Source organism: Corvus moneduloides, chromosome Z (assembly GCF_009650955.1).
Source record: "Corvus moneduloides isolate bCorMon1 chromosome Z, bCorMon1.pri, whole genome shotgun sequence".
NCBI lineage: Eukaryota > Metazoa > Chordata > Aves > Passeriformes > Corvidae > Corvus > Corvus moneduloides.
Window position 1 is genome coordinate 7,092,177 of NC_045511.1, and position 13,656 is coordinate 7,105,832.

The 13,656-nt window shown below is 38.3% G+C and overlaps 1 protein-coding gene across 4 annotated transcripts in view; it reads left to right on the top strand.

Moving 5' to 3' along the window:
* Positions 1 to 10,279, top strand: part of ANKRD55 (ankyrin repeat domain 55) — a 47,085-nt gene extending 36,806 nt beyond the window's left edge. For 2 of the 4 annotated variants that reach the window (XM_032097025.1, XM_032097024.1), the window contains exons 10-12: positions 4,564 to 4,665; positions 7,327 to 7,434; positions 9,542 to 10,279. In XM_032097025.1, the coding sequence (XP_031952916.1) occupies positions 4,564 to 4,665; positions 7,327 to 7,434; positions 9,542 to 9,795 (464 nt within the window). In that variant the 3' untranslated portion in view covers positions 9,796 to 10,279. The remainder of the gene's footprint in view (positions 1 to 4,563; positions 4,666 to 7,326; positions 7,435 to 9,541) is intronic. The other 2 variants (XM_032097027.1, XM_032097026.1) reach the window with 1 other exon arrangement.
* Positions 10,280 to 13,656: the final 3,377 nt, after the last annotated feature.

Below are 13,656 nucleotides of genomic sequence, written 5' to 3' on the forward strand. Positions count from 1 at the left end.
AAGCCCAAAAGACATGAGCCATTACCCTATTACCCTTCAGTGGAAAGAGTAGTGAACAGAAAGCCTAAGAAGACCCCTCGGTTAGCTGCATGATAGTGCAAACTGTATTAAAATCTAAGTGAAGGGAACTATAAAAAAGCAAATCTTTGCACACATCTGACAAGCAGAGCAGAGACAGCAATTTCAGAATGACAGGCCATTGTACATACATTGTGCAAATAAGGGCTGGAAATAGTTTTTCAGTGTAAAAAGAAACTATTTAAAAAGTTCCACATTCCTGAAAGCTTAATAGAACTGTTCCGTAGGTGTCACTATTTTTTTATTATGCACTCTTCAGCTGCTCACTCAACCATACAAGCCCCAGACTCCACATGCCCAGCAAGGATTGTTTCTGCACAACTCCTTCTACACTAAATTCTGCAATTCTGTGAGGTTCAGCTCACATGTGGAACTCAAGAATACCTCCAGGGCTACTTTACAACCTCACTGTAATAGGGTACAGTGAGGTTAAGATATGTGAGATCACTGAACTTGACAGCAGTAGCAGGAATGAATTCAAACTGGATAAACCAAACTGGAGGACAACTATTTCTGGGAAAAGTTTCTTGTTGGAATTTGCTAGACTATTAATACCTTTGATGTGGAAGTAACTAAGTTAAGATATTTGAGATCATTAAACTTGACAGGAGTAGCAGGACTGAACTCAAACTGCATAAATCAAACTGGAGGATAACTATTTCTGGGGAAAGCTTCTTGTTGGAATTTGCTAGACTATTAATGCATTTGATGTGGAAGTTATTTAAAATGTGATTATAGATATTTCTTAATATTGTAGTATACTACATTCCTAATAAAATGTTTAAATCCTTGTCTGCTCTAGACAGAAGGATAGGTGGTTTTCCTCGGAAAAATATTTCTGTGAACATCCTATGACAAAAATCTAGTCATTATAATGGGAGCCATTTTGCATGCCCGAAGGAAAAATGAGTAATCTTATTTCTGACAGTTTATTATCTCTCTCAGAAAATAAAAAGCCTGAGTCTTCTTTAAGCCCCATTCTCTTTGTACCAGCTCCCTTTAAAAAAATTTTCCAACAATAAAATGATTCCTGGGAAAAAATGATAAAATGATAGCTGGGAAAAAGGACCTTCCTCGGAAACATGTGAATTAAAATCCTGTAAGGAGGAAGAGAGTATCTGACAGGAACACATTGCACAACACAGATATTGTCTCACATTTCTTCATGATAAAAAGATCTACTTATCCCTCTTCATGCCTATGTGTGTGGTTAAATCTGTCTGCCCCTGTAATTAAAGCCACCTGACTTTCTGTGAATTGGAACTGCATTTACTGTATGAGCTCCAGGGCTTCCAGGTCTCCAGTGCACTGTGCCTGCAGGACTTACAGGGATCAGAAGAAAAGTAAGTCTCATTCCAGCCTAGCCAGCAATGCTGTGCAGGCAGCCCTCTCTCTGAGGAAAAATGTCTCTTGTTGGCTTTTGTTGGATTTTTTTGTTTGTTTTGATTTGGTTTGATTTTGGGTTTTGGGGTTTTTTAAAATTGATTTTTCTTTCCTTCTGCAGCAGACTTAGCTGAGGGGAAAAAACATCTGATTTTCAAAGACACTGAAGTGTTAATACTTAATTTCTAAATTCATAAATGCGGGGGGGCTACATGTAATCTCCTAATCACTGAATATCTAGGCTGGGATTATAGGTATGATAATCTAAGGGAACTCAATTTTAAAATTATTTTCTCTGTTGACACACAGTGTTGATTGTCTTGCATGACCATGTCTATAGTCAAAGTCAAAGCTAATTTTTGTGCTCACTTGCTACAAAGGCAGCTGGCACATGTGTGTGCCAAAGTCTTTGGAGGTTTTTGGTTCTGTTTTCTATTCTCCTGGGAATGAAAGATGAGTCAATTTACTAGCTGAGCATTAGCACTTACACAAAGGGGAGAGGTTACTCTGTGTAGCAATGAGAATTACCTTACTATTATGCCATTGGTTTCTCTCAGAATGACTGCCCTCCACTGAGAAGGGCAAAGACAGTCTATACTAAAAACTGTCAATATTTCAAGAGTGTATGCCAGCCACAGTACTGAGCTGGCATCAACAATCTGAAGCATTTTGTACTTAGGAGCTTTGCAATCATCTCTTTTTGCAAAATGTACTGCCAACTACATTCTACAGGGAAAAATGGTTTAAGTAGAGAAACTCCAAGTGATATGGGTAACATGGAATCTGTCTTGAGTATAAGGCAGCTCTGAGATGCCTTTCACCCACCCACCTTTTGGATTACTAAACTTCCAGATGTAAGATGATACTTTATTACAGATTTTATTACAGCAGCCCAGTACCTTCTATTTGCTTGAATAGGTAATATGAAAAATGGGCCATTATTAAGTTTATGTTGGTATAAGCGGTATGGTGTAGTTCAACAGGAAGAATTTCTTGGCTAGGAAAGCAGAGAAAAGCTGACTGGTGTGGCTGTCACTTTCTCAAACTGAAGAACAAATTTACAGTGAGACATTCATCATTACATTAACTACTTCTACACAAAACACACCACTATGTGGTTTACCTTCCTAAATGCAAAGGAAAATCAAAAAGAACAAGCTGTAAAAAAATCCAAATGCAGTCTTGCATTTTATAAGAATGAAATTGTTTCCTTTCCATTTCAATCAAAAACAACTGCAATCATAAATGTGCTCTTGGGGACAGCAATGATGATGTCTTAAAGAGAGAAAAACTGTTTTTCGAGATGTTATGTGAAACAGATAGAAAGGAAGAGTAGAAGAATACCTCCACTTAATGCCATAACTTTTAACAAGGATTCTTTTCCAAGCATTCATATTATCCTTTGCAAATAGGATTATGTTTTGTACTGTTGTTCTGCAGACAGATATCTCCAATTATGAAGTGAACATTTCTTATCTCCTGATAGCAACAACTTCCCGTCATCAAAGCCATAATGGTACATACACAATAAGCAATTAATTCTCAGCATAAACATCACAGAAACCAATATAACTTGAATTGCACTAATGAGAGCAACAAACAATTCTCTGCTATACTGGAATTGATATATTTAGTTCTTTGTGCAAAGTGGATGCAATGTCTACAGAAGAAATTTACCGACTAGACACTAGAGATGTTAAAGAGTAAAACATGGGAAAAGCAAACCGAAGTCTGTTTCTATTAAGCACAGCTCACCCATACAAGATTCTTCATGCTTTAGCTCAATACACATCAGCTTAACCACAGGATCCAGCAGACTGACCCAATGTCTATCAACTGTTGTGGTTTTTGGACCAGGACCTTGCTCCATGCTGAGCTGAAGGCTTCAGTGTAACATGGTGGTTTGCCTGACAAACACCACTGTAATTCCTTTCCCACAGAATCTGTTCAGTCAGCAACAGTTACAGCAGTCTTGACAGCTCCTTCAATGCACCTTTAGAAAACTGCTCTACACTATTTTTCTATAGCTTTATCTTGCACAGCCCAACAATATAGGTATTTTCAAGTACCAACTGCAAAGCCACAAAGGCAATTAATATCATTCAATCTCTTCCTCCTGCTTAGGATGTCCTGCTACATACACCCCATGTCTCCCCTTGTCTCTGTGTGTCGACAGAGCAGATGCCTGCTCCTCAATAAGCTATGTTGCAAAGCCATACTGGATGAGCAGCTTCTTGGCAAGACAACTCATTACACGGCTCATCGCAGATTTGGTGATAACGAGAAAAATAATTTGAAGGACTCAAGCATCACAGAGTAAGATCAGCTCAGGAAAAAGATCTGGGGAAAACATTGACTTGGTGCTTGAATTTCTACTTTTTTCAATATTAGACATGTCCTTTATGTGATGAAATGCATTACATCATCTAACATACTGTCTTTTTTAACAGTATTAGACCTAAGTTAACTTTAATCTTAAACAGTTTCGTGCCAGAATTAAGCAATTAACCTTTCCTTTTTCAGTATATATTCTTCTTGGTAAAAATGATACTGCCATAAACATAGTTTAATAAGGATCAGTATCACCTTATATGGGTTCTGATATGCTTTCATCTGCAACAAAACGCTCTCAAAGCTTATTTTTACTACTAATAGACTTCAATCTCCTTTTACAACCAGCAGTTGAACTCTTATTTGTGTTCTAATACTAACAAAGGCCCTACCAGGGTATTTTGCAAACTAAAGCTTCAAATCTGAAATAAAATAATCTATTTGAATAATATTTTACAGATTTAGAGTCTAAATGTTCTTACAGAGACCTAGCTAATAAACTGTGCCCATTTTAAGACCTATTGCCATATTATGTGAGAAGAAGTCGTAAGGGTTTATGTGAAGGTTATACTAAATCAATCAGTCTTTTTTATGAATGTAAAGTAAACTAAGCAACAGCTTCTTTTTTTTTCCTTCAGTGGTTCCTTGCTATTACATATTTCTGAGAAATACTAAGTAAGTTTTCCTTTCTTTTCTGGAAGCCAAAAATGCACAGTGCACCACACTAGTTACAATTATTTCCGTATCAATTATTATCTTTTTCTTTCACAGGTAAAAGTTTTCAACAAATGTCCATAGGCCAACACAAACCAAAAAATGTTATTCCTGTACGGAACAGCCTAGCTCCCATATCCAACCACAGTGCTCACAAAAGTAAGTACAGACAAGTGCTAGTTACAGTATCATATTGCGTGCCTCCATCACTGGCGTCTGAGGGCTTGAGAGAGGTTTCATGTTTGTTTTTCACAGCATCATAGAATGGCTGAGGTTGGAAGACACCTCTGGAGACTGTCTGTCCAGCCCCCTGACAAAGACGTGACAAAGAAGTCACCTACAGCACATTGCCTAGGATCGCACCCAGTTTTGTTTTAAATCTCTATGAATGGGGATTGAAATAAGACAGTTTCTCTGGGCCATCCCTTCCAGTGTTTTACCACCCTCAGAGTAAAAAGTTTCTTCTTACTTATTTGTGGCTATTGATTCTTTTCCCTCCGTAGGACTCCACTGAGAAGAGTCTGTCTCCTTCTGCATTACTCCCCACAATCAAACATTTATACTTATTGACAAGATCCTTTGAGCTGCCTTCTCTTCTTGAGGCTGAACACTCCCAGCTCTTTCAGCCTCCCCCTTAAGGCTGACACTTCAATCCTTTAGTCATCTCCATTGCCCTCCATTGGACTTGCATCAATATGTCCCTCTCTCTCTTGTACTGGGAGCCTCAGAACTGGACTCAGAACTCCAGATGTGTTTCACCTGAGCTGAGTAGAGGGGAAGAATCACCTGTCACAATCTGCTGGCAGTGCTCTTCCTGATAGAGCCCCAGACGCTGTTGGCTGTAGTTCTGCACAGGCACCTTGCTGGCTCACGTTCAGCTTGGGGAAGCAGTTGTCCCAAAGAGCAGGAGAGTTTCAACCCACTCCCAGAGCCCCAGCAGAGTGTCAAGACTTAGTGATTGTTCCAGGCTGGATCAAGCCAGAAACTGGGGTGTTCTTCACACATAAACACCAGCCCTGCTCCTAGCAGTGTCCGACCCTCACATTCTTATGCTCCACAAAGAACAAATCTCCATTGTATATTGGATGAGGATTTACAGTTTACTAATTGTAATCCTGCAGATCAGCCAGGTTCTAAAGCATTCACATTTCAGACCTACATTTAAGACTCACCACCTCTTATAATCTGAATTTCAGAAGCAGTTCCGCAGTTACGGCAGTATTACTTGAAATGAAACAGCAGAGGTAGCCTTACAGGGACCATCAGATTGGGTGGGGTTATACAGAATCCTGAACTGCTGCTGTTTTGTACATCAGACAGGAAGAAGAAAAGATGTTTGAATTACTGAGGTGGTATTCTCTGTCTGCTCAGAGGGAAGAAAACAATTTAATTGCTTTTAATTGCTTTTAAAACCCCAGGTCCAGGTGTTCTGTATTTTAAGCTTTCTACTAATGTTCTCTGTGTCTTCTAGTTAAATCATAGTTGTAAGGAAAATCCTTTAAAAATCATTTCATAATCATTGTTGTTCTTGCATTAATTCATATAAATGGTCAAGAATTTAGTTCTAGTCTCACGCTAAAAACTGTTTTACAAATAAGATACAATTGTCACAATTAAGAATCATGGTTTAATTAACTAACACAGCACATTTATCCAGGTACCATTACTGCTTGAACATTAGTTCAAGCCAGTAAGAGAAAAGCAGAATTATTTGCAAAATAGATTGTATTTCTTCTTTGTTCACACAAATGACATATTTGCTCCTGAAGGTTTCTAAAGAACTGTTTCAGAGCCAAGATCTCACTCATCCTTCACCCAGCCCCAAAAATATTACTCTTGTGGACATAGCCTTTATCCAGGCAAAGTGCTCCAGCAACAAAGACTGAGTATAAATATTTGTGTTTGTCTAGTATTTTTAATACATAAGACGTGTGTTAAAAATATGCTAAGGGGAAAAAAAAGTTGCCAAGAAGCTGAAACAATGAAATAAGCACAAACTAGAATGAGAACTGAAACTACTCAGAGACTAACAGAAAGAAGAAGTATCTCCCCCAGAAAAGGAAGGGCAATGAAAAACAAAAGGAAGAAATTATTAAATCTCTCAGTAAAAGGTTTTAAAATACACATTAGAAAGAGGAAAATAGGAATGAAACAGTAGCCTAGGAAGAGTACTTGAATGACTTTAAACCATAAAATCTCACCCTTCAGATATTCCCAGGGCCAGAGATCCTTCACCTGGCTTCTTGAGTAGCCTCAGCACAGACTGCATCTCCTATTCTGCATGCTGCTGCTTCATCCCCAGCACACTCTTTCTATCTCATCATGCAAACGCTTCCAACAACCCCAGAAAACAGGCTGTCACACACTCACAAAATGCCAGAATAATTTTTCAAACAAATATGGGACTTCTAGAGAGCTCTCTGCTGCTCTCACTTCTTCATGTAGTTTAAAAAGCCTGATGGTTCTGGAGGTGTCAGAGGAGAAAACATGTGTCTAATGGCCAAAAAAGTGACATTATAACTTGCTGGAAAAAAAAGCACAACAACAAATTCAAAAAAAAATTTTTTTATATCTATTTCTACAGGTCATTTAACAGTGTTTTCTGGAGATCTGTGGTTGTTTTTTGCCAATATTCATCATGATTTGAAGTTTCTTCTTTCCCAAGTTAACAGCAAAGCATTCCACAAAGCACCCACATCTCTGCAGAAGGCCACTGTGGTCCACTGCTTGCAAAGGAAGGGAGTCTAAGAGCCATCCCTCTGCTGGACTCCATACTCCTTGAGCAATGCCTTTCTGACAGCCTTATTTTTGCCTCTGCAGTTTGTAATAGCAGCCACTCAAGAGTCTCTACCGAGTGGAAAAGGCTTCCTGAACCAGTAGCTCCTATTGTACCACTAGGTCTTCGGTGGCCGACTCTGCCCTCCACATGTGAGTCATTACTGGTGCTTTTGCTGTATGTAGCTCTGGGGGCCTTAAGGGCTCTGCCTCCCACAGATCCCAGCTCTGGGTCCAGGCTCATGTGTTTCAATACATGTACTAGTACTAGTCATTATATGCATTGTTTCAGAGCCATCCATGTACCAGTCCTGAAATCCTAAATCAAATATCCTAAAATAAGCACAGTATGTGGGACTACATGATGGCTGCTCTGTCATGGGGGTGAAGATAAGCTACAGTGCTTTTGGCCTACTTAAACCCATCATTAAAAACTTTTAATGGTGTATATAAAGTACATAAAGCTTTATGCATATTTTTCACACAGGTGTGAACTTTGAATATATTAACATACGACTATGTTCCAAAGAGGGAAACAAGTGAACCTCACAACATTTGGTTTGCACACCAAAATTTCAGCGAACTCAAAGCATTCTATCATACAAATGGACTCATTTATTGTATTTAGCCCTCCCAGATTCACACAAATTCAACACCAACTAAAGCAAAGTATTAATGGTTTGGGGTTTTTCATGGAAAGGAGAAGTGATTTCCTGAATTTCTGAACATGAATGAATCTTAAATATGACCCATGAATTACAGTATACTGCCAGAGGCCAAGCAATTGTAGTAAACACTGTCTGCTCAGGTAATCACAACTTGAATAGGAATTGAAATCAGCTCAAAACGAAAAAAATCTACCAAGTTTCTAAATCCTCTCTATAAAGATCCTGCTTTGCCCTAAACCCATACCTGATAAGCTTTAGAAAATTACTGCTCCTGATAAACAAATAGTCAATGATTTAATTAGTATAAGGTGTATGCTACAGGGGATTATGACAAGAACTTCAGCCTCTTTTGCACAATATGTATAGTCAAAATAGATAGATATAGATAGACAAATATATGAAGTGAGGGCCCACTGCAGACATAAGAGAGGTAACATTGTTTTCCGAAGGGCAAATTAAATAAAACACAAAATTTCCAGCTAGAACACTTCAGAGGAAAGTGTTAATAGCTTCTCAGATAATTCATCACAAATATGCAGATGGAAGGAAATCACAAATGCAATGAGAACGCAACCAAGAAAAAACTAATGTAAAAAATTGCAAGGAAGATTCTGTAGCCAAAATGGAGATGGTGTAACTTCAGAAGGAGCTCTTTATATGCTTAAACTGGAAAAAACTAAATGATTTGTATACAAAGAGTTTGTGAATAAAATGGAGATAAAATGAAAAGAAGCTAATGTGATTCACAAAAAATTTACAAGCACAGAAAAGTAGGTCTACAATTAAGTTTTTGAATTCTCCTTTTAAAAGATCAGGAAATTAGTGAGTTGTCTGAATGAAGGAGCCTGAGGATTTCAATTCAGAGAAAATACAGAACTGTATTAGCTTTAAAGCACAAACAGTGCTTTAAACTGATGAATGTGAGGTAGAAGTTAAAGATTATCTTAATCCACAGTTTCTTACGAGACAACAATAGAGATACATAGTGGGTGTGCCTCAGGTGTTTTGGTGTGTGTCTTGGTGTGCTACAGGGTAATGGGCTACTTTTATAGCCTGTGAATAGCAGAGCATGTGTGCACTTACCTTTATGATTGACTGTGCTTAGAGAAACCCAGACACAGCATCTCACATTCTTCCATTTCATCTTCCTTAAGATTTTGATCAGCATTTATCTTCAGCAATAGAATGTTTTTGTTAGAAATAATATATTCCCATGGGACATTTCTGTTACAGTCAGCCTGTGGTTTTGGATGAAAAAATACATTGTGAAAATTCCTCCAAGAAGACCAAGTCTCTTTCAGACAAACTATAGGTTCTCTGCTTATCAAAAACAAATTGTTGAACTTTTCCAGATGTACTGCTCACTAAACAAAAAGTAAATCACTTAGCAGTGGAGCTGTTTTCTTCAGATGAAGATTAGCCTTGCCACGGTTACACTATTTTTTATTAATATTTTGATCACATTTTTCAAATGCAGGCTTGAGTACGCACAATAAGAGACAACAGTTCAAGGAAAGTAGCAAAATCATTTGTAAAAATGCCATGCTTTTCACTTCCTGTGCACTCTTTCTCTTTTTTTCTTTTTCCTCTAGTTCAGCTACCATCTCAGGATGCTAAGAAGTTTAAGACCCTACAAACTGATGTAGTTATTCTCCCACCAGCTCCAATCTCCAGATCTCAGAAAAAAGGACATTCTCAGAGTCATATTCTCTATTCTCTCTTGCCTGATCTATCAGGAGAGCATCTGAAACCAAGCTGTGTCCTACCTGCTATCCCAAACCAGAAGAAATCTAATCCTGGAGAAGAGCTTGAGAAATCACTCACCAAATCAGATGCTGAATATTAACTCATTACACTGGCCTAAATTAGTTGAAATATGTCTAAGTGGTTGTTAAAAGATAACTGTACAGTTAAATCTCATTATTTGCACTAATGATACTCTTGTGAACTGGAGTGTAACAAAAACCAAGATAAGATAGCACATCACAAAAGCTGCACTCTGTGTGTGTGTGTGTATATATGCATTTGCATTACAGTTTTCATTTATGATGAAATTGCTAAATCAATATTTAATGTGCAGTAAATTTATTTTGTGAATGGAACCCTCATAACGCGTAATTTTGTTGCAGCAATGTGCTGTTAAGCCTTTCATAGAAAAAAGGAACAAAGAGTAAGGTTTTCCATGTGATTTAAAAGTCAGAACTAGGGAAACAAATTGGCAGGGCTTCTCGGTAGTTTGTAAATGCAAAGGTGCTGATTCTGATGCTGTGTGCCATCAAAAAAAATATTTTTAAGATTAAGAAAATAAACTCAAAAGGCAGTTTTAACAATTGAGGTCTTTTGTCTCTTTCTTTTTCACACATTTTCTAAATTGTAAGTTTGTGGGGTTTTGTGAATTCAACAAGCTAAAAAAGTACAACAAAACACTAATCCCTGTGGAACAGACAGGGCTTTAGCATGCACTGTTCAAAACTGTTCATTTCACAGATAGACCAATGTCTTACTTAATTCTTCATACTCCTCAGTGACAAAAAAACAATTGTGTACTGTTATCTTCATAAAGCAAGGATTGCACAGTCCTGAGTTTTTAGGCATTGTTTCACTTTGATCACTGAACTGAAGGAAATTTAACTAGATTGTTGTTCAGTCAAGAACCTTTACAAGTGGTATAAGCCTTTGACTAAACATTTCACAAGACTGTCCTTTCGTAGAGGCTAACAAAGACGCCAGACTCTGCTTGCTTTAGGGTTCTTATCTAAATCTTGCTGCAATTGATTTAGAGGCTTCTCCACTTCTGATTATAGAGGGGCTGTTGACTTGGGGAGATAGTCCCCTTTTGCCACTCTTCTGTATCACCACTTCTAGTAAGCCGGTCCAAAATTAGCTCTACATCAGCAGCTCATTCAAAAAGGACATGCCACTTCTGATTATCTCTAGATAAATGTCTTATTAGCTGTACAAACACTTCTTTTGCTGTGTCACAGTAAAAGACAAACCTGACATGAAGACAAAGATAATCATGTTCCAGTAGCTGCAGTTTCCAATTTCCTTGTACTAACAGATGTAAATAGGATGGCTGGTGGCTGTCACAGACAGTCCCAGAAAGAAAAAAGCAGAGCACAACAGCTGCTCTGATGCAACACGGGGAAGAGGGAACTTTTGCATGCAAATAAAAGAATACTTTATTTTTAAACATCTCACCTAAATGTCAGGGTATAAAGCTCAAATTCAACATGTAAACATCTAGCTTCTTGATGAAAAAATGTGATACTAAAAAGCTCATGTACCTGGACCTCACAGACGACCTACTCCCTGAGGCTAGATGGAAAAAACACTGCATGACAGATGCATGGTCTGGTAAGGAATCAATTCTAGCATGCTCTGTCTTTGCACCTGACCGGTCCTGTTCAGTCCAGCCTCACTGAAAAGTCCAGAATCTTTCCTGCAGTGTAGCAGGTATTTGCTCCATGAGGTCATTGCCTGAGCTACTTTCTCTGCTCTACAGAGCCCCTGAGCTTCTGTGCTTGAAACTCCACCTATTGCAAGTTCCAAAATCTCTATCCTGACTTATGCCACTTTGTACCTCTTCCTGAGGCCTCACACAATAAACAAATGGTTCATAAGTCATTTCCTAGAAACATTAAAGCTTCAGTGCAGACTTTGCCACTATCACTTGGTATAAAGCAAATGGTTTTGGTGCAGACAGCACAGAAGGGAAGAGAAATCTAAATCCTACAGCTCTGGCCATCACAAGAATGAGGTTTGTCTTCACAGAATGAAAGCCTAAAGTAACCATTCTGGAAGAGATTAATTATCTTTAGTTCAACAAACTGCTTGGGAATGGGTACAGCATGTGGAAGAAAGGGAAGACCAAATGGCATAACAAGGAAATCCTAGTGAGGTCAAACATTTGTAATTCCATTGCCACATTAGCCCTTTTCAGTGGGTATGGAAACCATGCCTTGAGCTATCTACTGGGATGCCTCAAAAGAGGATGGTCCCATGATGCAACTCCAGTTTTTCCTGAATAGAAGGGGATCCTCATTGCTTCTGCTGGATTTGAGAGAGGAGGTGAACACCTCTCATTTCATGCATTACCTTGCCTTTCCAGGGTCCAGAGTCCTGGGCCGTCTATTGGCGACTATAAAAGCTGTGGTGGCACTCATTTTTTTGCCAGCTGCTCTTCTATGCTGGAGAGAAAGATAGAAGAGCAGTCTGTGTTGTCTTCCCATAGAAGCTTGAACAAATTTTAAATGGTTCCAGTATTACAGCAAGAGAGAAAAGGAGAGAAATTCCCCCATGCCTTAAGCTAGACACTTCCATTCCCAGAAAGGAAGCAATCAGATTTCTGGTTTTCCTGTTCAGCAGTACTTTTTTAAGGCAGCATGGGTTAACAAGGCTGAATAATGAACAATTTCTGATCAAAGGTAACACTGTCTTTCAAATTAAATTCCTTCCCAAAAAATGCAGAATTCCAGGTGCAGTCACTTGTTACCATATACGTTACCACTCTCTACACAATATATTTGTGTGACAGAAGGCAGGTGCTAGGTGAATTTTTCCTATAATTTGTCCCTTTTTTCCTCATCTTTTCTAGGAATGAATGTTTTCTTCTGTGGGTCTGCAACCAAGAAAAGGCTTTTTCAGGAAAGGAATGCAAATCCAATTGCCTGTTCAAAGGTGATCATAGTTCTTACCTGAACAGAGACAGTCTTAGAAGCTGGTAATCTGAAATAAGATCCAGGTCACTTTTCTAATGTGTTTCTTCTGTAGACTGTCAATAAGGAAGTAGTTTGTAATTAATCAAATATAGATCTTTCAAAAATTATTGCTTATAGAAAGCATTAAAAATTATTCTCAGAAACATTTCCACCAGAAACTCTTCTTATCTTTTGAGTTTGGTTGCCAAATTCTACAGTAAATGAACATGACATATTAAGGTGAAGTATTTCACCTTCAGCGGAGAGCAGACTGTTGACGGCAGCATTCTGCATGAAAGATAACAAATGAACCAATACCCACTTAAGCTGCTCTGACCTCTTGCTCAGACCTTTCCTGGAAGATAATGGCAGGAGAGACAATAAAAGGCTAACACTGTTGATTAGCAATTGCCAAGAAATGTCTGGTCGGTAGGTCATGACAGAGATTTTTTCCCTCTCTGTCTAGAGATTAAATAATCCTGGCACATTCTTCTCTGACTCTAGTTGAGTGTTTACTCACAGAGTGTGAAGTATTCAGGTGTCTGGGAAGTTCAGCTTGGCACAGGGAGCTAAGAAAATATATACACAAAAAGGATATATTTTCTGAACAAAACACAATATATCTCCTCACTGGCATACGCTCTACATTCCTTATACCAGTCCTATGAATATAATTTCAAAAAGCTTTTAAAAGCAGCCTTTATTCCAGTGGACCATTTACTTATACATTGATACTGAATGGACTGGTCCACTCTTCCAGTAAACTGTGCAGGTGATTAGCCTTAGTCCATTATTTAAAACAGGGAAAAACATTCACATGTAAAACAAAGGATCACCCACTATTATGATGATCTTTCAAAGGCTACTCTATTGCTGAGCAGAATATCTGATGAGCAGGCTAATTTTCTTGTATAAATACCTACAGTGGAAGCTATATCCTCTAAAATTCAGTCCTAATAAAGCATTTTAAATATCCCTACCGCTGCCAAAAGTGGAGATCTCTGTCC